This window comes from Babylonia areolata, chromosome 3 (genome assembly GCF_041734735.1).
Source record: "Babylonia areolata isolate BAREFJ2019XMU chromosome 3, ASM4173473v1, whole genome shotgun sequence".
NCBI lineage: Eukaryota > Metazoa > Mollusca > Gastropoda > Neogastropoda > Buccinidae > Babylonia > Babylonia areolata.
The window spans coordinates 41,240,136-41,262,647 of NC_134878.1; the positions used below are offsets into that span (position 1 = coordinate 41,240,136).

General features: G+C 47.9%; 1 protein-coding gene across 3 annotated transcripts in view; it reads right to left on the minus strand.

The window, feature by feature from the left end:
* LOC143279988 (protein patched homolog 1-like) overlaps positions 1 to 22,512 on the minus strand; it is a 156,756-nt gene that overhangs the window by 23,501 nt on the left and 110,743 nt on the right. For all 3 annotated transcript variants that reach the window (XR_013054979.1, XM_076584392.1, XM_076584393.1), the window contains exons 14-23: positions 17,839 to 18,083; positions 16,611 to 16,873; positions 14,771 to 14,940; positions 13,824 to 13,997; positions 13,221 to 13,505; positions 12,527 to 12,698; positions 11,821 to 11,909; positions 7,781 to 7,972; positions 6,230 to 6,367; positions 5,559 to 5,701 (exon numbers count right to left, since the gene is read on the minus strand). Coding sequence is in view for 2 of the 3 variants with exons in the window: in XM_076584392.1 (XP_076440507.1) it covers positions 5,559 to 5,701; positions 6,230 to 6,367; positions 7,781 to 7,972; positions 11,821 to 11,909; positions 12,527 to 12,698; positions 13,221 to 13,505; positions 13,824 to 13,997; positions 14,771 to 14,940; positions 16,611 to 16,873; positions 17,839 to 18,083 (1,871 nt within the window). In the remaining variant the exon portion in view is untranslated. The remainder of the gene's footprint in view (positions 1 to 5,558; positions 5,702 to 6,229; positions 6,368 to 7,780; positions 7,973 to 11,820; positions 11,910 to 12,526; positions 12,699 to 13,220; positions 13,506 to 13,823; positions 13,998 to 14,770; positions 14,941 to 16,610; positions 16,874 to 17,838; positions 18,084 to 22,512) is intronic.

Below are 22,512 nucleotides of genomic sequence, written 5' to 3' on the forward strand. Positions count from 1 at the left end.
AGAGAGAGCGGTAAGAGAGAGTGAGAGACACAGACAGCAGACAGACAGGCAGCTAAAGGATACAGACACAGAAAGAGAGAGAAAGAAATAAAAGAACGAATGAATGAAAAAGAAAAATAACGAGAAAAAACCCCACCTAAATCAGCGAGAAAACCACATAATTTATCGCCTACGTAGGCAGCAGTTCGCGAGAAAGGAAAAAAAAAAAAAAAAAGAAAGAAAAAAAGTCCAGCAGGCACGTGCATCATAATCAGTCTCCTGCAGAGGGCGCTCCAGATAAACAACGCAGAGACGCAGCCAATGAGAGCGAACTATCTCACTGAGGGTGATATTCGGTACTCCAAAACTATGGTAAACCACTAGCTACAAAAGTTGTGCATTTCAATTTTCTATTTTTCTAACCGAAAATATTGATAATCATTTCACATGATACTGAACTGACGGCACTGGAATTTTGACACCAGAATTCTATCGCTGCTCTTAATGGAAGCTTCTAGACAAGCTGAAAATACGCGTCAAAAAGCGAGAACATTATAAGGTGTCCAGGCTCTCTGCGGCTCTGACCACGCTTTCATCAGTGGGAATTAAACCAATGGCCGCTGTTGCCTTTACCGGCCGTCTGTTCACTTCAATCTGCGCTTACCAGTGCATCAAAGGACACCACAACATGATCGAGAGGTCTCACCTTTTTCCTTTGGCCCCAAGAGCATGTGCATCAATCATAATTCTATCACGCATTATTTCCACCTTTTCATGGCGAACGAACGTTAACATTTTCTGATTTTGGAATTTATCATCCACCGTACAGAAAGCCGTAAAAACCAGAGAAGCCGGAGTTCAGGAGTTTTATGAAGATGCCAGTGTTGTGTGAGGGTCCAGACCAGACTGCTGGAGAGGGCAGCCTGTAGGGACGGCGACCACCTTGAAGGAAAGCAAGGAGCAACCCCCCGAGTTCCATCCATCTCAAGCAACAGTGCTGTGGTGAACGACTCACTGGCTGAAGCCATGGCTCAAGCTGTTCAGGGTTTGAGTCTTAATTCGGTGAAAGTTGACTTGTAAAGTACTTTTCCACGAATCGTAGTCAGGATACCTACCAGTGTTTCTGGTGATAATATGAAACTCCCCCACCCCCAAACTATACCCCTTACTGTAATGTAACGCACGTGGAAAAAGCGAAAGTTACAATGAAAAAGTCCTTGGTTAAAAAAAAAAAAATCCAGAAAAAACAGACAATCCACTCTAACATAGGGAACACACACACACACACTCTCTCTCTCTCTCTCTCTCTCTCTCTCTCTCTCTCCACACAACCACACACACTACCCCTATTTCCTTTCCGCGTGGAAGCAAAACAAGTGCCTGGGAAAGATAGGATCAGATTTGCACAGAGAGAGAGAGGGGATGTGGGGGCCGGGGGGGGGGGGGTGGTGGCAAGCTCGTCTGTGGAACCACCACAAAAAAATAACAGACCTGCAACAACAATAACAGTAACATAACGCGTCTACGGAACAGACAGAGAGAGAGAGAGAGAGAGAGAGAGAGAGAAACGTAAACAAAATCAAATTCACACACACACACACACACACACACACACACGCACGCACACACACACACACACACACACACACACACCAATGCACACAAAGATACACATACAGACACACACACACACACTTCCACCCAATTTCCCATTAATAGGAAAGAAGCAAAGAAAGAAGTAAAGACAGTGCTAGTGAAAAAAATAATAATAACAAGGGCAAAAAGAATTGAAACCGCCTTGCCCTGCCACCCAGTCAAAGAACCACACTCCACCACCAACCCCTCAATCGCCAAGCTGTTTACGTTTCACAAATGAGATAGACGCAAGCTGAGCGCAACTCGGCTGCTCCAAAGGTAAGCAAAATTAAATACGCGCCTCGCCTTGGATAGAGATGCGAGTCGATAAAATGGAACGCACATAAAAACGTACGTATATAAAAATCCAATAAAACAACACTAAAACATATTCAAAAGAGACTACAAAATAGAGAAGGAAAAAAAAGAAAGAAAGAAAGAGAGGAAGGAGGGAAAGAAAGTGGAGGAAAGACAACGAAGAGACCGAAGGGGAAAAAAAACACGAAGCACAAAGCGAGAACAGCGAAAAGGGAGAACAAGAACACAGGAGAGAAAAAAAGACGAACAGAACAAGGAAGGTGGGGAAAACAGAAAGGAACAAAGGGTGTACAATGACAGAGAACAAAGGGTGTACAATGACAGAGAACAAAGGGCGTACAATGACAGAGAACAAAGGCAGATGGAAAGGAGACAAAAGGAGAGAAAGAGAAATTAACGGGGCAGAAAACTGAGTGGAAAAAAGAACACACGAAGACGTGGGGAACAAATGACATAGATATGCTGAATAAACAGTGATTGTCAAAAAGAAAACACAACAGCAAATTGAAGGCACGCATACAGAACGGAAAACAAAATGAAAGAAGGAAAAATCTGTACGTTTTTGTTTCGGACGCTTTTTTTTTTCTTTGAACCCTTCAGCAACAAGCACTCCGGAAGAGTGTCTTTGGACTGGGTTACAGGGATGGTGGACTCCAGTCGAGAAGTATGGCGGAAAGAGAGGGATGGAGGTGGTGAGGGGGGCAGGAAAGGGGGGGAGGGGGCTTGGGTTTTCAGCCGTCAAGTGGAGCAGTTACATCTCCGAATTATATTACGTGCCAGATGGAGGAACAGCATTGTATGGTTTACTTACCTGTTAGACGGGGAATAGAGTGGATTGTGTTTCTGAGTCAGACGGGGAACATGATTTTGTATTTATGAGTTAGAACAGGATTGTGTTTGTGCGACAGAAGGGGAACTGTATTTACATGTTAGATGGGGTACATGATTGTATTTACACGTTAGATGGGGAACATGATTGTGTTTAAACGCTAGAGAACATGACGGTCTTTGCAAGTTGGATGGGGAACATGACTGTATTTACACGTTAGATGGAGGAACAGGATTGTATTTACGCGTTGGGTAAGGAACAGGATTGTATTTACGCGTTGGGTAAGGAACAGGATTGTATTTACGCATCAGATGGGGAACAGCATGGTATTTACACGTTAGATGGGGAACAGGATTGTATTTACACGTTAGATGGGGAACAGGGTGGTATTTACACGTTAGATGGGGAACAGGATTGTATTTACACGTTAGATGGGGAACAGGGTTGTATTTACACGTTAGATGGGGAACAGGGTGGTATTTACACGTTAGATGGGGAACAGGATTGTATTTACACGTTAGATGGGGAACAGGGTTGTATTTACACGTTAGATGGGGAACAGGATTGTATTTACACGTTAGATGGGGAACAGGGTTGTATTTACACGTTAGATGGGGAACAGGATTGTATTTACACGTTAGATGGGGAACAGGGTTGTATTTACACGTTAGATGGGGAACAGGATTGTATTTACACGTTAGATGGGGAACAGGGTTGTATTTACACGTTAGATGGGGAACAGGGTTGTATTTACACGTTAGATGGGGAACAGGGTTGTATTTACACGTTAGATGGGGAACATGATTGTATTTACACGTTGGGTGGAGAACAAGATTGTATTTACAAGTTAGAGGGGGAACAGGATTGTATTTACGCATCAGATGGGGAACGGGTTTCTATTTACGCGTTGGGTGGGGAACGGGTTTCTATTTACGCGTTGGGTGGGGAACAGGATTGTATTTACGCGTTGGGTAGGGAACAGGGTTGAATGTATGCGTCAGATGGACAACAGGATTGTATTTCCCCATCTGACGCATTGATACAATCTTCATACAGGAACGAAACAGGACTGTACGTGCACACGCAAACGTACGTGCGTTCGGTCTGTACATGTGGGATTTTGTCTCTCTGCTTGCTTGCCCATCCATCTATCCCCTCCCCCGCTATCAGGGGATTGACAAGTCTCAATCAGGCCCCAGCAGCCCAGCAGCACATTACTGTGTGGCCCACAAACAGCCTGGCCCACCCAAAGCTTCTTTCTTCAACAGGAGAGACGCCAGTCTAGGAGGAGGGGGTGTGGGTAGGTGGGGATGCCACCAGGAGCTTGTTTGGACCAAAATAGCTCCTTGACAGATGGGGAGTTTATCCTGCAAATGTACGTATCATCGCCCCAACTCTTCTTCTCCACTTCTTCCCCCCCTCCCCCACCCTCCCGCACTCCCCTTCATCTTTTTCTTCTCCTTTTTTCCAAGCCTTTCTGTTCCACCTATGTCGGTTTTCAACTACGTTTTTCTTTCCCAGTCCCTGTCTTCGGGTCTGTTGTTTGGGTGTTGTGTTTTGTATGTATGTGTGTGTGTGTGTGTGTGTGTGTGTGTGTGTGTGTGTGTGTGTGTGTGTGTGTGTGTGTGTGTACGCGCGCGCGCACGCGTGTGTGTTTGTGTTTATAGTCTTTACCTATCTTTCTCGTGCTCTCTCTAGAAGAATCAAAAGCCAGTAAAATTGTTGCTGTTTTTTTTTTTATTAATTCGTTTGTTTGTTTTTGCTTTTCAAGTTTTAGCAGTTTAGTTCTTACAACTTCCGTGTCTGTCTGTCTGCTCCCTACCCTCCACCCCCCACCCCACCCCCACTCTCTCTCTCTCTCTCTCTCTCTCTCTCTCTCACTCTCTTTGTCTGTATGTCTCTTTCTCTCCTTCACACACACACACACACACACACACACACACGTACACACACAGCCTCCTCCACACACGCAGTGTTTGTACTGTATGTCTGGCACTGTTTTCCCACAATAAAACCTGAAAAGACAGCCAGGGAGTCAAACTGCTCGAAATGTTCCAATTTCAAAGCACTTGGTTGACTCGTTAGCGCTTCTGTGTGCTTGCTCGATTGCGTTCTCTCTCTCTCTCTCTCTCTCTCTCTCACTTCGCTTTTCTCCATCACCTATCACCTGTTTCCTTTCTTCGTCCTTCATCTGTCTTTCTCTCTTTCTCTCCATGCCACCCCCCTCCCCACTCTCTCCCTGTCACTGGTCCAGGGCTACCCCTCTATCTCCCACCAGCGCCACAGGCAGGCATCACAGCCCGCAGGCAGACAGGGGGTGAGGGAGTGGGGGGGGAGAGAAAAAGCGAGGGGGTGGAGAGAGACAAGACAGACATGCAGACAGACAACACACACAGCCATGTGAAGACAGGTGGACAGAAACATACATATAACAAGACCCCCCTAAAACAACTGCCTGAAAGACATAACCATTCAACTTCAGAGACCAGTAGCAGGCTAAAAACTCACAAAGAATGGTAACAGCCCAAACAAATAGCGAAAGACAACATTCGCTTGCTCTCATTCACTCCCCCACTCTATGTGTAAAGCAATACACATTATATTCACCGTATTTTGTCGTCACTCCTCTTGTCATGGGGTCTGACAAATTTTACTCTGACTCCACTCATACTCTGTTTCTCTCTCTCTCTCTCTCTCTCTCTCTCTCTCACGCAAACACCCCACCACACACATTCTAACCCTCACGTTCGCGCACAACACCCCCACAACATAAAGTGGAGGATGAAGGGTGACTCACTTGATGATGAAGTCGAACTGTGTGCTGAGCAGCATGATAATCCCCAGGAAGGTGGAGGTGGCCCCGTGGATGACAGGGGCAAACGTGTGCTCCGTGGCGATCAACACCCGGCGGTTTCGGTTCCCGATGGCAGTCACGAAGCCCTGCAACCCGCAACAGCACAACTGTGGCCATCTGACATGTACTACGTCTTACAAGGCTGGCAAAAACGTCTTCCACAATAACTAGGAGGATTAATTTATCAATCCAAACCAGAGTCGCTTGAATGTCTGGGAACCTGCCAGTGGCAAAAAAAAAAAAAAAAAAAAAAAAAAAAAAAAAACCACACACACACCCACACATCCACACACACACACAAAAACAACAACAAAAAACAATGACAAATGCTTTGTTGATTTCTGGAAACATGAAGGTATCAGTCGAACTAGAATTCCAAACTAAAAAAACTGATTCAGTGCTTCGAATTTGGAACTGCGTGTAAATTATTTTACCAATATTCTGTTCGCCATTGGCAATACGTTTGTAAATCACATGAAAGAGCATGATGTGAGCTCAAGCTTGCTGCTCAAGTTATATTTCTTTCCATATCTTGTAAGCCAAACACTGTAAATTGTCTGGTTTGATGAACTAAACACTGCCCAGACCCAGTGAGACAGGAGAGGTGTACTGACCACGGCCACGTGCAGAGTGAACTCCACCCCGATGCCCACAGTCATGATGAGGATGACGGCGGGCACAGCGCTCAGCTTGATGCCCGTCACCCCCATGAACCCGAACAGCTCCACCACCACCATGGCCAGCACCGCCACCTGGACACAACAACATGTAACACCTGGCCACAACAACATGTAACACCACCTGGACACAACAACATGTAACACCTGGCCACAACAACATGTAACACCACCTGGACACAACAACATGTAATAACACCACCTGGACACAACAACATGTAACACCACCTGGACACAACAACATGTAACACCACCTGGCCACAACAACATGTAACACCACCTGGACACAACAACATGTAACACCACCTGGACACAACAACATGTAACACCTGGCCACAACAACATGTAATAACACCACCTGGACAAAACATGTAACACCACCTGGACACAACAACATGTAACACCACCTGGCCACAACAACATGTAACACCACCTGGACACAACAACATGTAACACCTGGCCACAACAACATGTAATAACACCACCTGGACACAACAACATGTAACACCACCTGGACACAACAACATGTAACACCACCTGGCCACAACATGTAACACCACCTGGCCACAACAACATGTAATACTACCTGGCCACAACAACATGTAATAACACCACCTGGCCACAACAACATGTAATAACACCACCTGGCCACAACAACATGTAACACCTGGCCACAACAACATGTAACACCACCTGGACACAACAACATGTAACACCTGGCCACCACAACTGTCATCACCCACCTGGACCACCAACATGTAATACCACCACCTGGACACAACAACATGTAACACCACCTGGCCACAACAACATGTAACACCCAGGACACACAACAATGTAACACTACTGGCCACAACAACATGTAACACTCCCGGACAACAAACACAGTACACCAGTGGGGCCACAACAAACTGAAAACACTACCTGGACACAACAAAAATGTAACCACACGTGGACACAACAACATGTAACACCACCTGGACACAACAACATGTAACACCACTTGGCCACAACAACATGTAACACTACCTGGACACAACAACATGTAACACCACGTGGACACAACAACATGTAACACTACCTGGACACAACAACATGTAATAACACCACCTTGCAATGGCAACAATGTCCCTCTTTTGCTTTGACAAATCTCTACATTTAGCACTGTCAAGTCTGGCCTTAAAACGGACCTCATTCCAGAACAGACCCTCTCTCCCCTCCGTCTTTCCGTCCATCGTCTCTCCACCCTTCTGTCTACAAGTATGTTTACATTTATCTTTCACCCCTTTGTTTCAGATTTATGCATACCTGCAAAATGTGGGTGCGAAAGCACTTTGATTTGCTTCTGCTAAAGTTCAGCGCTATATCAATACATCAATTGTGATCAAAATCACTCCATGGAAACAACAGATGTTAAAGAGGGGGATCGCTCCATGGAAACAAGGGATGCTACAGGGGGAGGGGGGGGGGAGCATGCACTTCACTCACCACGAGAGCGGCCAGCCAGGGGTTCATGAGGGTGATGGTGAGGACGATGAAGGTGGTGGACAGCACACACAGCAGCGCCATCAGCAGGTAGAAGCGCAGGTTGATGTACTGCTCCCAGTAGGTGAACGGGTAGCCGCTCGGGTAGTTGGGCAGACCCCGCTTGGAGAACTCGTCACACACCTCCCGGATGGCCTGCAGAGAAAGAGACGATGCTCAGGGTGGAGAGATGATGGTTGAGGGTGGAGAGAGATGATGCTGATGGTAGAGAGATGATGGTTGAGGGTGGAGAGAGATGATGCTGAGGGTAGAGAGATGATGCTGAGGGTGGAGAGATGATGAGGGTGGAGAGATGATGCTGAGGGTGGAGAGATGATGGTTGAGGGTGGAGAGAGATGATGCTGATGGTAGAGAGATGATGGTTGAGGGTGGAGAGAGATGATGCTGAGGGTAGAGAGATGATGCTGAGGGTGGAGAGATGATGAGGGTGGAGAGATGATGCTGAGGGTGGAGAGATGATGGTTGAGGGTGGAGAGAGATGATGCTGATGGTAGAGAGATGATGGTTCAGGGTGGAGAGAGATGATGCTGATGGTAGAGAGATGATGGTTGAGGGTGGAGAGAGATGATGCTGAGGGTAGAGAGATGATGCTGAGGGTGGAGAGATGATGAGGGTGGAGAGATGATGCTGAGGGTGGAGAGATGATGGTTGAGGGTGGAGAGAGATGATGCTGAGGGTAGAGAGATGATGCTGAGGGTGGAGAGATGATGGTTGAGGGTGGAGAGAGATGCTGAATGAGGATGGAGAGAGATGTTGACTGAAGATGGAGAGAGATGCTGACTGAGGATGGAGAGAGATGTTGACTGAAGATGGAGAGAGAAGCTGACTGAGGATGGACAGAGATGTTGACTGAGGATGGAGAGATGGTGACTGAGGATGGAGAGAGAGAGATGGTGACTGAGGATGGAGAGAGATGTTGACTGAGGATGGAGAGAGATGTTGACTGAGGATAGAGAGAGATGCTGACTGAGGATGGAGAGAAGGAGATGTTGACTGAGGATGGAGAAATATGGTGACTGAGGATGGAGAGAGATGGTGACTGAGGATGGAGAGAGAGAGATGGTGACTGAGGATGGAGAGAGATGGTGACTGAGGATGGAGAGAGAGAGATGGTGACTGAGGATGGAGAGAGATGTTGACTGAGGATGGAGAGAGATGGTGACTGAGGATGGAGAGAAGGAGATGGTGACTGAGGATGGAGAGAGATGGTGACTGAGGATGGAGAGAGGGAGGGAGAGAGAGAGAGAGAGAGAGATGGTGACTGAGGATGGAGAGAGATGGTGACTGAGGATGGAGAAATATGGTGACTGAGGATGGAGAGAGAGAGAGATGGTGACTGAGGATAGAGAGAGATGTTGACTGAAGATGGAGAGAGATGGTGACTGAGGATGGAGAGAGAGAGATGGTGACTGAGGATGGAGAGAGAGAGAGAGAGATAGAGAGAGAGAGAGAGAGAGAGAGAGAGAGAGAGAGAGAGAGAGAGAGAGAGATGGTGACTGAGGATGGAGAGAGATGGTGGCTGAGGATGGAGAGAGGGAGATGGTGACTGAGGATGGAGAGAGATGGTGACTGAGGATGGAGAGAGGGAGAGAGATGGTGACTGAGGATGGAGAGAGATGGTGACTGAGGGTGGAGAGAGATGGTGACTGAGGATGGAGAGAGATGCTGACTGAGGATGGAGAGAGAGAGATCGTGACTGAGGATGGAAAGAGATGGTGACTGAGGATGGAGAGAGGGAGTGGTGACTGAGGATGGAGAGAGATGGTGACTGAGGATGGAGAGAGAGATGGTGACTGAGGATGGAGAGAGGTGTCGACTGAGGATGGAGAGATGGTGACGAGGATGGAGAGAAAGAGAGATGGTGACTGAGGATGGAGAGAGAAGATGACTGAGGATGGAGAGAGATGTTGACTGAGGATGGAGAGATGGTGACTGAGGATGGAGAGAGAGAGATGTTGACTGAGGATGGAGAGAGATGTTGACTGAGGATGGAGAGAGATGTGGAGAGAGATGTTGACTGAGGATGGAGAGAGATGTTGATTGAGGATGGAGAGAGATGGTGACTGAGGATGGAGAGAAGGAAATGGTGACTGAGGATGGAGAGAGATGGTGACTGAGGATGGAGAAATATGGTGACTGCGGATGGAGAGAGAGAGAGAGAGAGAGAGAGAGAGAGATATGGTGACTGAGGATGGAGAGAGATGGTGACTGAGGATGGAGAGAGATGGTGACTGAGGATGGAGAGAGAGAGAGAGAGAGAGAGAGAGAGAGAGATATGGTGACTGAGGATGGAGAGAGATGGTGACTGAAGATGGAGAGAGATGGTGACTGAGGATGGAGAGAGAGAGAGAGAGAGAGAGAGAGAGAGAGAGAGAGATATGGTGACTGAGGATGGAGAGAGATGGTGACTGAGGATGGAGAGAGATGGTGACTGAGGATGGAGAGAGAGAGAGAGAGAGAGAGAGAGAGAGAGAGAGAGAGAGAGAGAGAGATGGTGACTGAGGATGGAGAGAGATGGTGGCTGAGGATGGAGAGAGGGAGAGAGATGGTGACTGAGGATGGAGAGAGATGGTGACTGAGGATGGAGAAAGATGGTGACTGAGGATGGAGAGAGAGAGAGAGAGAGAGAGAGAGATGGTGACTGAGGATGGAGAGAGATGGTGACTGAGGATGGAGAGAGATGGTGACTGAGGATGGAGAGAGAGAGATGGTGACTGAGGATGGAGAGAGAGAGATGGTGACTGAGGATGGAGAGAGATGGTGACTGAGGATGGAGAAAGATGGTGACTGAGGATGGAGAGAGAGAGAGATGGTGACTGAGGATGGAGAGAGAGAGAGATGGTGACTGAGGATGGAGAGAGAGAGAGAGAGAGAGAGAGAGAGAGAGAGAGAGAGAGATGGTGACTGAGGATGGAGAGAGATGGTGGCTGAGGATGGAGAGAGGGAGATGGTGACTGAGGATGGAGAGAGATGGTGACTGAGGATGGAGAGAGGGAGAGAGATGGTGACTGAGGATGGAGAGAGATGGTGACTGAGGATGGAGAGAGAGAGAGAGAGAGAGAGAGAGATGGTGACTGAGGATGGAGAGAGATGGTGACTGAGGATGGAGAGAGATGGTGACTGAGGATGGAGAGAGAGAGATGGTGACTGAGGATGGAGAGAGATGGTGACTGGGGATGGAGAGAGATGCTGACTGTGGATGGAGAAAGATGGTGACTGAGGATGGAGAGAGAGAGAGATGGTGACTGAGGATGGAGAGAGATGGTGACTGAGGATGGAGAGAGGGAGTGGTGACTGAGGATGGAGAGAGATGGTGACTGAGGATGGAGAGAGATGGTGACTGAGGGTGGAGAGAGATGGTGACTGAGGATGGAGAGAGATGGTGACTGAGGGTGGAGAGAGATGGTGACTGAGGATGGCGAGAGATGGTGACTGAGGATGGAGAGAGATAATGATTGAGGATGGAGAGAGATGATGATTGAGGATGGAGAGAGATGATGATAGAGGATGGAGAGAGATAATGATTGAGGATGGAGAGAGATGATGATACAGGATGGACTGATGATGACCAAGGGTGGAAAGGGATGATGACTGAGATTGGAGTGAGTTGATTATGGTGAAGAAACTATGACTGAGAGTCGAATATTTGACTGTTGGTGTTTGTTTGGTTGTTTTGTTTTGTTTTTGTTTTGTTTTGTTTTTGGGGGGGGGTTATTTTACTCACTTTTTTGGTGACTACGTATAAAAGCACAGTCATCATGCTTAAGTACAAAGAGGAAAAAGTGCGAGTCTAAAACACGTACTGTGCAACAGAGTTATCAACAAGTATGGATTCTGACTTCATTTCACATATACAGGTATCTCCATATGCAGGACATGACTGTATCTACGATTCTCTTGCTGTCCTGTTTGATTAACTGTATTTGTATTGTGACATGCTGAAAACAAATGACTGTTTAATCCCAAAGTCTGCCGACACTTACCACCACGGCGTCGATGATTTCCTCTGTGGTGGTGAGGTTGGTGAGGAAGAAGGGGATCTGTGCGTACACCACAGGCTGTGACTTGAGCACTGCAACACACGTCCACCTTCACTTCAGGCTGTTGGTATCAACCCCTTCAATGCTCAACATTGGCCAAACGATGTCATCTCCAACACTCATAATTGAGGCATGAGTTAGTCTTTATATATATATCATATATGTACATATGTCTTTTTGTATTTGGGAGGCAGCTTGAGATAAAAACAACACATATCAAAACAAACATCATCAACACCAAACAAACTGTACAAAAAAGTTGAAAGTTTAATCTTCACGAACAACAAAAAGACTGCACATATCCACGACCATCATCATCACCTTAACCACAACAATCATCACCCTTATTTATCACATACATCTGGAGACTATTTCTATTCATAAAATAGAGCGAAAAACACCGTTAAAATGTTGAATGTAGATCTATTCCCGCTATTCTGATGAAAACTAGCATAAAGCAACCAACCCAGACCTTAAGATGACATGGATTTAAGTTTTCTGGAGTAATGGCAGCTTTTGCAAGCTGAATCACAATATGGCGGATCTACGCATACGCATCTCACAGATCACATCAGCAGTTTCAATAAACTTAAAGAGATGGAATAAAATCTAAAGGGCATTTTCTAACTGAGTTCATGTAAAGCATTACCATGGAAGTCGTAGTCATAGGGGATGTGTCTCCACTCTTTGGGCACTGGGTGCAAACTGGCCATGGAGGCAGAGTAGGCCATGGCATCATTGGCGTACCACGCCGACAGGTAGTTGTAGAACGCCGCTGGATTGATGATGCCCTCACCGCTCACCAACCGCTTGGACATCACCTGCCGTCACAGGATGCAGGCTGGCATATGTATGTACGAATGTGTGTATGTGTGTATGTATGTATGTATGTATGTTTGTATGTATGTGTGTGTGTGTGTGTGTGTATGTATGTGTGTGTGTGTGTGACTATAGAAGTTGTGTGTGTGTGTGTGTGTGGGGAGTCATATGTGTGTGTGTGTGTGTGTGTGTGTGTGTGTGTGTGTGCACATGTGTAAGTGTGTATGTGTGCGTGTTTGTGAGGGCGAGAGACAGAGAGAAAGACACAGAGAGAGACAGAGAGACACAGAGAGAGAGAGAGAGATAATCACCACTGTCAACATAATCATCGAGCACATACATATTACACTCACTCACACTTGCACGAACACACACACACACACCCTCCATGCACCTCCTCTCTCACCACAACACCGCAGCCACACAACCAACCACACCTCCTTCTTCACACCAACCCAACTCAAACACAAACAGCCCCACCCAAAACAAACCACACCACAACCTCCCCCAGCCCCCAAACCCACCTTGGTCTTATCAAAAGGGTTATCCACATCCCCAGTCTGCGACAGCAGCTTGTAAGCCAGGATGCCCTCGTCCGAGGCGTTGTGGTTCCAGCCGGACTCCGTGACGGTGCCCACAGCCACGTCCCTGTCGAAGGACGCCTGCAGCTGCTGCAGCCACTGGCGGAAGATGTCCAGCCAGAAGGTGGGCACCGTGCCATCCTCCCGCTTGGAGATCCGCTGCACGCGCTGGAAGGCCGCGTGGTAATCGTACAACAGCTTCTGGTTGTTGGGGTAGTCAAAGTCACCCTGTGCAAAGCACAGCATTTAAGTCATGTTCAAGGAAGGAAGGAAGGTAAGGGTTATTGTTGAATGTCCCGTCGACACACTGATCATTGCAGACATTCGTTACAGCATTGATCTTCACATCTGAATGTTATTAAAAAAAAACAAAAGATACAAAATGAAAAGGTAGTAGAGGAAAGGGGAACAGAGGAGAGGAAAGGGCCTACATTTTATGATGATGGACATACATATGAACACTTCATCTCAATGCTGATGATCCAATGGTTGAGGATGTATGGCTTGTAGTGTTATCTACATATCACCAATACATGATCTTGTTACCTTGGTGACGGCGTAGATGCCATAGAAGCCGAAGTACTGAGCCTGGGCCTCCAGGAAGCTGTACTCCGGAGTGCCCTTGGGAACGATGTCTGTGAGGTCAAGGCCGTCTTTCACCTGGGCCACGCCCCACGCCCCCACCACCAGCATCACCCCAAAGGACATCATCACCATCACCTGCAACAACAGTAACCCTGTTTTGCCTCTGGACTTCACTGTTCCCTGCTGCTGTTGTGGGGAAGCTGTGGTAAAACAGGTTAACTGATGGACTTCTGATCCAGAGTTCAAGGCCCTGTTTCGGCATGATGTTGTGTCCTTGGGAAAGGCACTTTACTCCGATTTTCAGCACTCTACCCAGCAGTGGTCGGGGATGTTTTAAACGTGCGCTGGACACGATGCATATGAATTCTCTGCCATGATTACCCTTGAAGGCTATGGGAGATTTAACTACTGTTGTGGCGTTAATTGTGGTTCTGGTACACAATGCGATTGTCTCCAGAGTGTCCTGAACTGATGTGGCATCTCCATCACATACACTCTCTCTCTCTTTATCACACACACACACACACACACACACACACACACACTCCCCCTCTCTCTCTCGCTCGCTCTCTCTCCCCCTCTCTCTCTCTGACAGCGGATCTACCAAGAGAGAAAACAAAACACACACACACACACACTCAAAAACACACGAAAGACAAAAGTATAACAGAAAAAGTCAGCAAGATCGGACAGACAGACACTGAGAAAAGACTCACATATTATAGCCAGAAACACACACATGCGCGAAGGCGCCACTCCCGCCCCTGTGCACATATACACTCACATACACCTCAGCACATACCCCCCAACGCCCAACGCACACACACACACACATACGTACACACACACGTACACACAAACACAAACACACACACACACACAACCCCCCACCAGCCGGGGACACCCACCTTGACGAAGGTCCGCTCCAGCAGGAAGGTGTAGAGGCGCAGTGCCAGACAGGTGAGGGAGAGGGCGTGGCAGTGGCGGCGGGCCTGGGCACAGTGCTCCCCACACGTCACGCCCTCCTCGTGCGTCAGGCACTGCTGGGAGGACGTGGTGGACGGGCACCCCCCTGCCCCTGGCACCACACACATGGTGCACAGGTCTGTAGTGTGGTGTCGTGTGGGCTGTTGTGTTGTGTTGTCCTGTGCGCTATTGTATTGAGATGTATTGCGATGTGTTGTGTTGTGTTGTGTTGTGATGTGCTGTGCTGTGTTGTGCTGTGCAGTATTGTATTGAGATGTATTGCGATGTGTTGTGTTGTGTTGTGTTGTGATGTGCTGTGCTGTGTTGTGCTGTGCTGTGCTGTGTTGTGTTGTGTTGTGATGTGCTGTGCTGTGCTGTGCTGTGCAGTATTGTATTGAGATGTATTGCGATGTGTTGTGTTGTGTTGTGTTGTGTTGTGTTGTGTTGTGTTGTGATGTGATGTGCTGTGCTGTGTTGTATTGAGATGTGTTGCGATGTGTTGTGTTGTGTTGTGTTGTGTTGTGTTGTGTTGTGATGTGCTGTGCTGTGCTGTGCTGTGCAGTATTGTATTGAGATGTATTGCGATGTGTTGTGTTGTGTTGTGTTGTGTTGTGTTGTGCTGTGCTGTGCTGTGCTGTGCTGTGCGGTATTGTATTGAGATGTATTGCGATGTGTTGTGTTGTGTTGTGTTGTGTTGTGCTGTGCTGTGCTGTGCTGTGCTGTGTTGTGCTGTGCAGTATTGTATTGAGATGTATTGCGATGTGTTGCGATGTGTTGTGTTGTGTTGTGTTGTGTTGTGTTGTGCTGTGCTGTGCTGTGTTGTGCTGTGCAGTATTGTATTGAGATGTATTGCGATGTGTTGTGTTGTGTTGTGTTGTGTTGTGTTGTGCTGTGCTGTGCTGTGCTGTGCTGTGCGGTATTGTATTGAGATGTATTGCGATGTGTTGTGTTGTGTTGTGCTGTGCTGTGCTGTGCTGTGTTGTGCTGTGCAGTATTGTATTGAGATGTATTGCGATGTGTTGTGTTGTGCTGTGTTGTGCTGTGCTGTGCTGTGCTGTGTTGTGCTGTGCAGTATTGTATTGAGATGTATTGCGATGTGTTGTGTTGTGCTGTGCTGTGCTGTGCTGTGCTGTGCGGTATTGTATTGAGATGTGTTGCGATGTGTTGTGTTGTGTTGTGTTGTGTTGTGTTGTGTTGTGCTGTGCTGTGCTGTGCTGTGCGGTATTGTATTGAGATGTATTGCGATGTGTTGTGTTGTGTTGTGTTGTGTTGTGTTGTGTTGTGTTGTGCTGTGCTGTGCTGTGCTGTGCGGTATTGTATTGAGATGTATTGCGATGTGTTGTGTTGTGTTGTGTTGTGCGCTATTGTATTGAGATGTACCGCGATGTGCTGTGCTGTGCTGTGCTGTGCTGTGCTGTGCTGTGTTGTATCTTAAATCAATCTATATACAAATTAAGATCAAATTACAAGTCTTGTATTCTGCTTCGTTGTGGTGGTGGTGTGGTGTGGTGGTGGTGGTGGTGGTGGTCTGGTGTGGTTTAGTTTGGTGTGGTGTGGTAATGTGCTTCAATTGTGCTTTAAAACCACAGGGAGAAGGACTGTGTTGCCATAGTGGTGATTTGCAATTATGTATTTCATATGTAAAATAATAACAAAAACAAAACAAAAAATCAAAAACTGATACATTTCCGACACCTTACAATCATCTTTGTATTCTGAATCCTTTCACCGCTGTACCACATAAACCAAACCGCAATAAACAAATCCACCTTTTTCTCTCACCTGCAATGGTCTCCCTGGTCCGTCTGACGTAAATACTGTCGGTGGGAGCCAATGACGTCACTGGCGACGAGCCGTCAGATGACGTGCGCGTGACCGCATGGTGCTTGGGGAAGGAGGAGGAGGAGGAAGAAGAGGAGGGGGTAGGGGAGGAGTAGGCCGGGGGAGGGGTGTAGGAGGGGGGCGGGGACTGGTCGCGCTGCGAGCCTCGCATGTAATCACGTGACCGTGACGACATCCCCAGTACCGGATTGGATGGGCCGGCGCTGAAATCAATCGGACGAATATGACAATAACGATGATGATGATGATGATGATGAATCTTTGTTTAGCGCTTAATTTTGCTTAATGCATCTCAATGAGCTCTACACACTCCACTCACACAAATAATGCACCAACATACGAAAATGGCTTGGGACTTCATAGTACTGACACACATTTAAATTTTTGTTTGCAGCACTTTTCAAAGGTTACACTTCCATGCCATTTCATTCCCCTTCACTATATTTAACCACTAACTTAGGAACTTAACAGTTTTGTTCTGAGGGTCATGGTGAAGTGATGCTGAACGTTCGGCAAACAACGGTGAACACGAGTAACGAGCATCACTCCTAACTGGAGGTGCTTCTTCAACCTGCCCTTCTAGTCTTCACAATGAAAACAAAACCTATCGTTCATAAACCATTCAGATCACTGTCAGTTTTGAGCTGAAACATTGATTTCTCAAACATTTTTTCAAGCTCTTGGTGCTTCTCAGCCTGAAACCACCGGAAGGGTGTTCAGTGAGAGGCCAGTGATAAACTGTATCCTGACTGCACGATTTCACTCACATCTCCTTTCATTTTTAGTGTTTGCTTTTACGAGGTGGCCCTTAACTATTTTTTCGAAGTTTCTATGATAGTCAGTCATGTCCGACTATGAGGAGGCAACTGCTGTCCCAACTATCTGGATCAGAATTTGATTATAGTGGAGAGTGTCTCATCCCCACTCTCTCGGCCAAGTTGGTTTTTAGGACAGTCGGCGTTGGGATGGTCCCCAAGGGCCAACTAGCCCCCGAGGCTGCAGCACTAAAAGCCAGTGTAATCTTGCCCCCTGGTCCTTCATAAAAGACCAAACTATAAATGACTTCCCACTGCAATCGTTGATCATATAGCTCTCACTTTGCTGTTGGCCCAACTGTAAGCTTATGTCAATCTGTGATAGAAACTGAGCGTGCGACGTCTGCACCCACCTCTGGAAGCAGCACAGGACGTCGATGCGGTTGTCGTCCCTGCGGGCCAAGTCCAGGCTGACGATGGCGGGGAAGACGACCAGGACGGAGGCCATGTTGAAGAGCACGAGCAGCGCAGCCTGCATGGAGAAGGCGCGGAGGGCCGGGATGGGGATGATGGCCGCCGTGAAGAAGGCCAGCATGTTGGTCACTGACGTCAGCAGCACCGTCACCCCTGTCCGCTTCAGGACCTCGCCTGTCAGCTCCTGGAGAAGGGTGAGGAGGGTTGGTTGGTGTGTCACATCTGTAGCGTCATTGCTGTTGGTGCAACGTGTGTAAGGTCACTGCTTTTGGTGTAATGTGTGTGACGTCACTGCTTCAGATGTAATGTGTGTAACGTCACTACTTTTGGTGTAACGTGTCTACTGCTTTCGACGTAACGTGTCTACCTTTACTGCAGGATACAGAACACACAGTAAACTCCATGCGAGTTTGTGTTGTGGTTGTACAATAAACACATACGCCCACTGACTACACCCATAATATGTACAAGATCGAAAAATACAAGATATAAGAAAAAGTATCCTGTCAACAACCTTAGGGTAGTGAGGACTGCAAGAACACCATATCCATCATCACCGTCGCCATCATCATCATCATCATCATCACACACACACACACACACACACACACACAAACATCAGTATACGCACGTGCATTCACCGGAACCAACAAACAACACATATAGACATGGCACTCTCTCACACTGAAGGCCCTTCATCCCCCCTTTCCCCCATAAAATAAAAACAGAGAGAGACAGAGAGAAGGAGAGAGAGGGAGAGAGAAAGGGGGTGGAGAGAGAGAGAGGGAGAGAGAGAGAGGGAGAGAGAGAGAGGGAGAGAGAGGGAGAGAGAGGGAGAGAGAGAGGGGGAGAGAGAGAGAGAGAGAGAGAGAGGGAGAGAGAGAGAGAGAGAGAGAGAGAGAGAGAGAGAGAGAGAGAGAGAGAAAGTTTTAGTACTTACAGCATCCCTGCAGCACAAAACAACAAACACAAGGGAGACACGTTTATGCACGTGGCACCCGAAGTCATCACGTTAACATACAATCCCCCTCCCCCACCTCCACTCCTCCGCACCCCCCCCCCCCTTCTCTCCCTACCTCTCCGACCCCCCAACCCCACCCCATCCCCTCCTTCCACCCCTCACAGCCATCTACCAGCCTCCCACTTCGCCAAACTGGTTTCGACCTTTCCACAACAATACGCAAAGTTCTGGAGGGAAGTCTATCTTCAGCTGCCTTCCATGTGCCCAAATCGCGAACACTTTATTGAACGTGCATCCACATGAACACGCACACACACACAGATACACACGCAACACGCGCGAACAGGCGCGCGCACACACACAGACACACACAGACACACACACACACACACACACACACACACAGAGAGCACGCACGCACGCACGAAGTACATACAGTGAGAGAGAAAACGGGGTAAGTCACACCACGAACCTATAAACATATACATATACGTCCGTACAGTCGCATACACAGAGATTCAGATGTTTATTCCGATAAAGGCCGCCCCATACTGAAGGGGCTAATACAAAGGAATATAATACATAATTTTCACTAACAAAGGCAACAGTTAACAGACATAAGGTCTGCAAACGAATATTAAGAGAGAACAACAAGAACAAGAACAAATTTTTATTCCTTAAGACGGCCACCAGCCCATAGGAAAGGGTCTCTTACAAAAAGAGTGTACATCTTTGGTATACGTTTCATGTCAATTGAGTAGAAACTTGAATAATTAGACCAAACATACAGAGAGAGGGAGAGAGGGAGACAGGGGGTGTGGAGGAAGAGAGAGTGAGGGCGGCAGTGAGAGAGATGGGGACAAGAGAGAGAGAAAGAGAGAAGCAGGGAGGGAGGAAGAGGGAGAGACAGACAGAGAGAGACAGGGGGGCAGAGACAGAGAGAGAGAGAGATCGTTTAAAAACGAATGATTCTGTTTGTTCGTTTGCGGCGGGGCCACAACACATGCCACAGCGGGAGGAAAAGGACGATGCACACCCGAGTAAGCAACAATCATCATCATCATAAATTATGAATAGATAAATGAATAAAAAAAGAAATATAGAAACATGGGAAGAGACGGAAGTTTATGGCATGGGGTGGGGGGAGGGGGTGAAAGGAAGACTAAGAAGGGTGGGTGTTAAGACGGGATGGGAGGAAGGGGGTGACGACAACAAAGACAGTGAACAAAGAGGGAGTGGGCAGGTTTTAACAACCCACCACCACCAACAAAAAAAAAAAAAAAAAAAAAAAAAAAACCAAACCCAAAATGGAGGGAAGATTCTCCACCAGCAGTCGTTCCGTGGAGCGGCGTCAGGGCAGATAATGCGCTTCGCTAAACCTCTCAGAGGGGTTGGATTTCGTAATCCGCTCACTCAGGCGTCAAGAACTCTACTCGCCCAGTCTGGTCCTCTTCCCCACCTACCTCCCTCCCCCCAACCCCCTCCACCTTGACCCCTCCACTTACCACCACCACCCCCCGAACCCCTCCACACACCTTACCACACACCCAACTCTCCCTAAACACACACACACAGTATTCCTGTATTTGCATGCCACCTCCAAATTGTTTCGTCCTTTCTATTTATTTATTTACTTTTATTTAAGTAGTTCGGCGTTTACTACCCGTGACCATTCTACCCAGGTGGAAGTGGAGGGAAGATGGGGGGTGGGAAGTGAGGGTGGGGGAAGGGGCAGAGCGGAGGGTTGGGGGTGGGGGGTGTGGGGGGAATTTGGGGGGGGGGGGGGGAGAGCGCGTCAGGGAAACGTGCATGGCCTTCACCCACTTCGTTGTCGTTGCTGTTGTTGACGCATTTCTTTCAACATTGTGCCACCCGTTGCCTGCTACTGCAACAACTCACTCCTCTCCCGCTTCAAAAGTTACATTAAACAGAGAGTGTCAGAAACAGCGAGATAGGCATTGTCTGGGTGTAGGCGTGCCTCTGTGTGTGTGTGTGTGTGTGTGTGTGTGTGTGAACAGAACAGACCAAACCATTTTACTTTATGGGTGAAGGGCATTTGCAACTCTCCAATCCCCATCCTACTCACCGCCTTCCTCCTCCTCCTCTCTCTTTCCCTACAACCAACACATCTCCATCGCTACACCGTGTGTGTGTGTGTGTGTGTGTGTGTGTGTGTGTGTGTGTGTGTGCGCGTGTGTGTGTGTGTGTGTGTGTGTGTGCGCGCGCTTGCTTGCTTGCTTGCTTTGACACATCTGTGCACTTGTTCAAATGCGCAAAAAAGTCAAAATCTTCTGCATCCGACACTTTTCTTGCACACAGAGACAGACAGAGACAGAGAGAAAGAGAGAGGGTGAGCGAGACAGAGATGGAGAGACAGAGAGAAAGAGAGAGGGTGAGTGAGACAGAGATGGAGAGACAGACAGAGAGAAAGAGAGAGGGTGAGCGAGACAGAGATGGAGAGAAAGAGAGAGGGTGAGCGAGACAGAAATGGAGAGACAGAGAGAAAGAGAGAGGGTGAGCGAGACAGAGATGGAGAGACAGAGAGAAAGAGAGAGGGTGAGCGAGACAGAGATGGAGAGACAGAGAGAAAGAGAGAGGGTGAGTGAGACAGAGATGGAGAGACAGACAGAGAGAAAGAGAGAGGGTGAGCGAGACAGAGATGGAGAGAAAGAGAGAGGGTGAGCGAGACAGAAATGGAGAGACAGAGAGAAAGAGAGAGGGTGAGCGAGACAGAGATGGAGAGACAGAGAGAAAGAGAGAGGGTGAGCGAGAAAGAGATGGAGAGACAGACAGAGAGAAAGAGAGAGGTGAGCGAGACAGAGATGGAGAGACAAACAGACCGACTGAGACAGAGACAGAGAGAGACGCGGTTCAATCAATCAATCAATCAATTAAAAGCACTTTATTAATCTACATGGAAATTAAGTTGTGCAATCACAGGCTCGTTGTAAACACCAGCATAAAAATTATCATGCGCAACATAAAAATAGATCAAAACTAGTCAAATAAGAATTCCCAATAGCTGACGATAGACAAAATCCACCCCCCACCCTCGCCCTCCCCCCACACACATACTCATGTTAAGACAACAGGGTATAATTCAGAGAAATGTCTGCACAGCGTTTCAGGCTCTACAACCACAATGAAAATAGAAATTTAAAAAAACAATTATTTTTTCTAAAAGAATAAGATGTATCAGCCCCCAACCCCAACCCCCTTACATACACACTTCCTCCACTTACAACTCTCCAAACGTGCACCCCCACCACCACCACCACCCCTACTCCCTGCCCTCCTCCCTCTCCCTCTCCCCCCTCTCGCTACCTCTTCCCCTCAACACCACCACCACCACCACCACTACGCATCCAACTGCACCCCATCCTCCACACCAGCAAGCATTGCAGCCGCAATCACAAACACGCAGATAGGTATGTCCGTTCTCAAGTGGGCATCAATGTCGGCGAGAGATGGCACGCACCCGGACCACCCAGGCACACACTGTTTTCAGCTGTCTTTCATACCCCCTCGCCTCACCCCCCCGCCCCCCCCCCCCCCCCCAACCGCCTCCTCCTCCCCCTCCCCACACACACACCTCCCATGCCCACTTCTCGTTCCTACTCCCCACTTTTCTCCAGCTTCTCCCTCCCCCTTT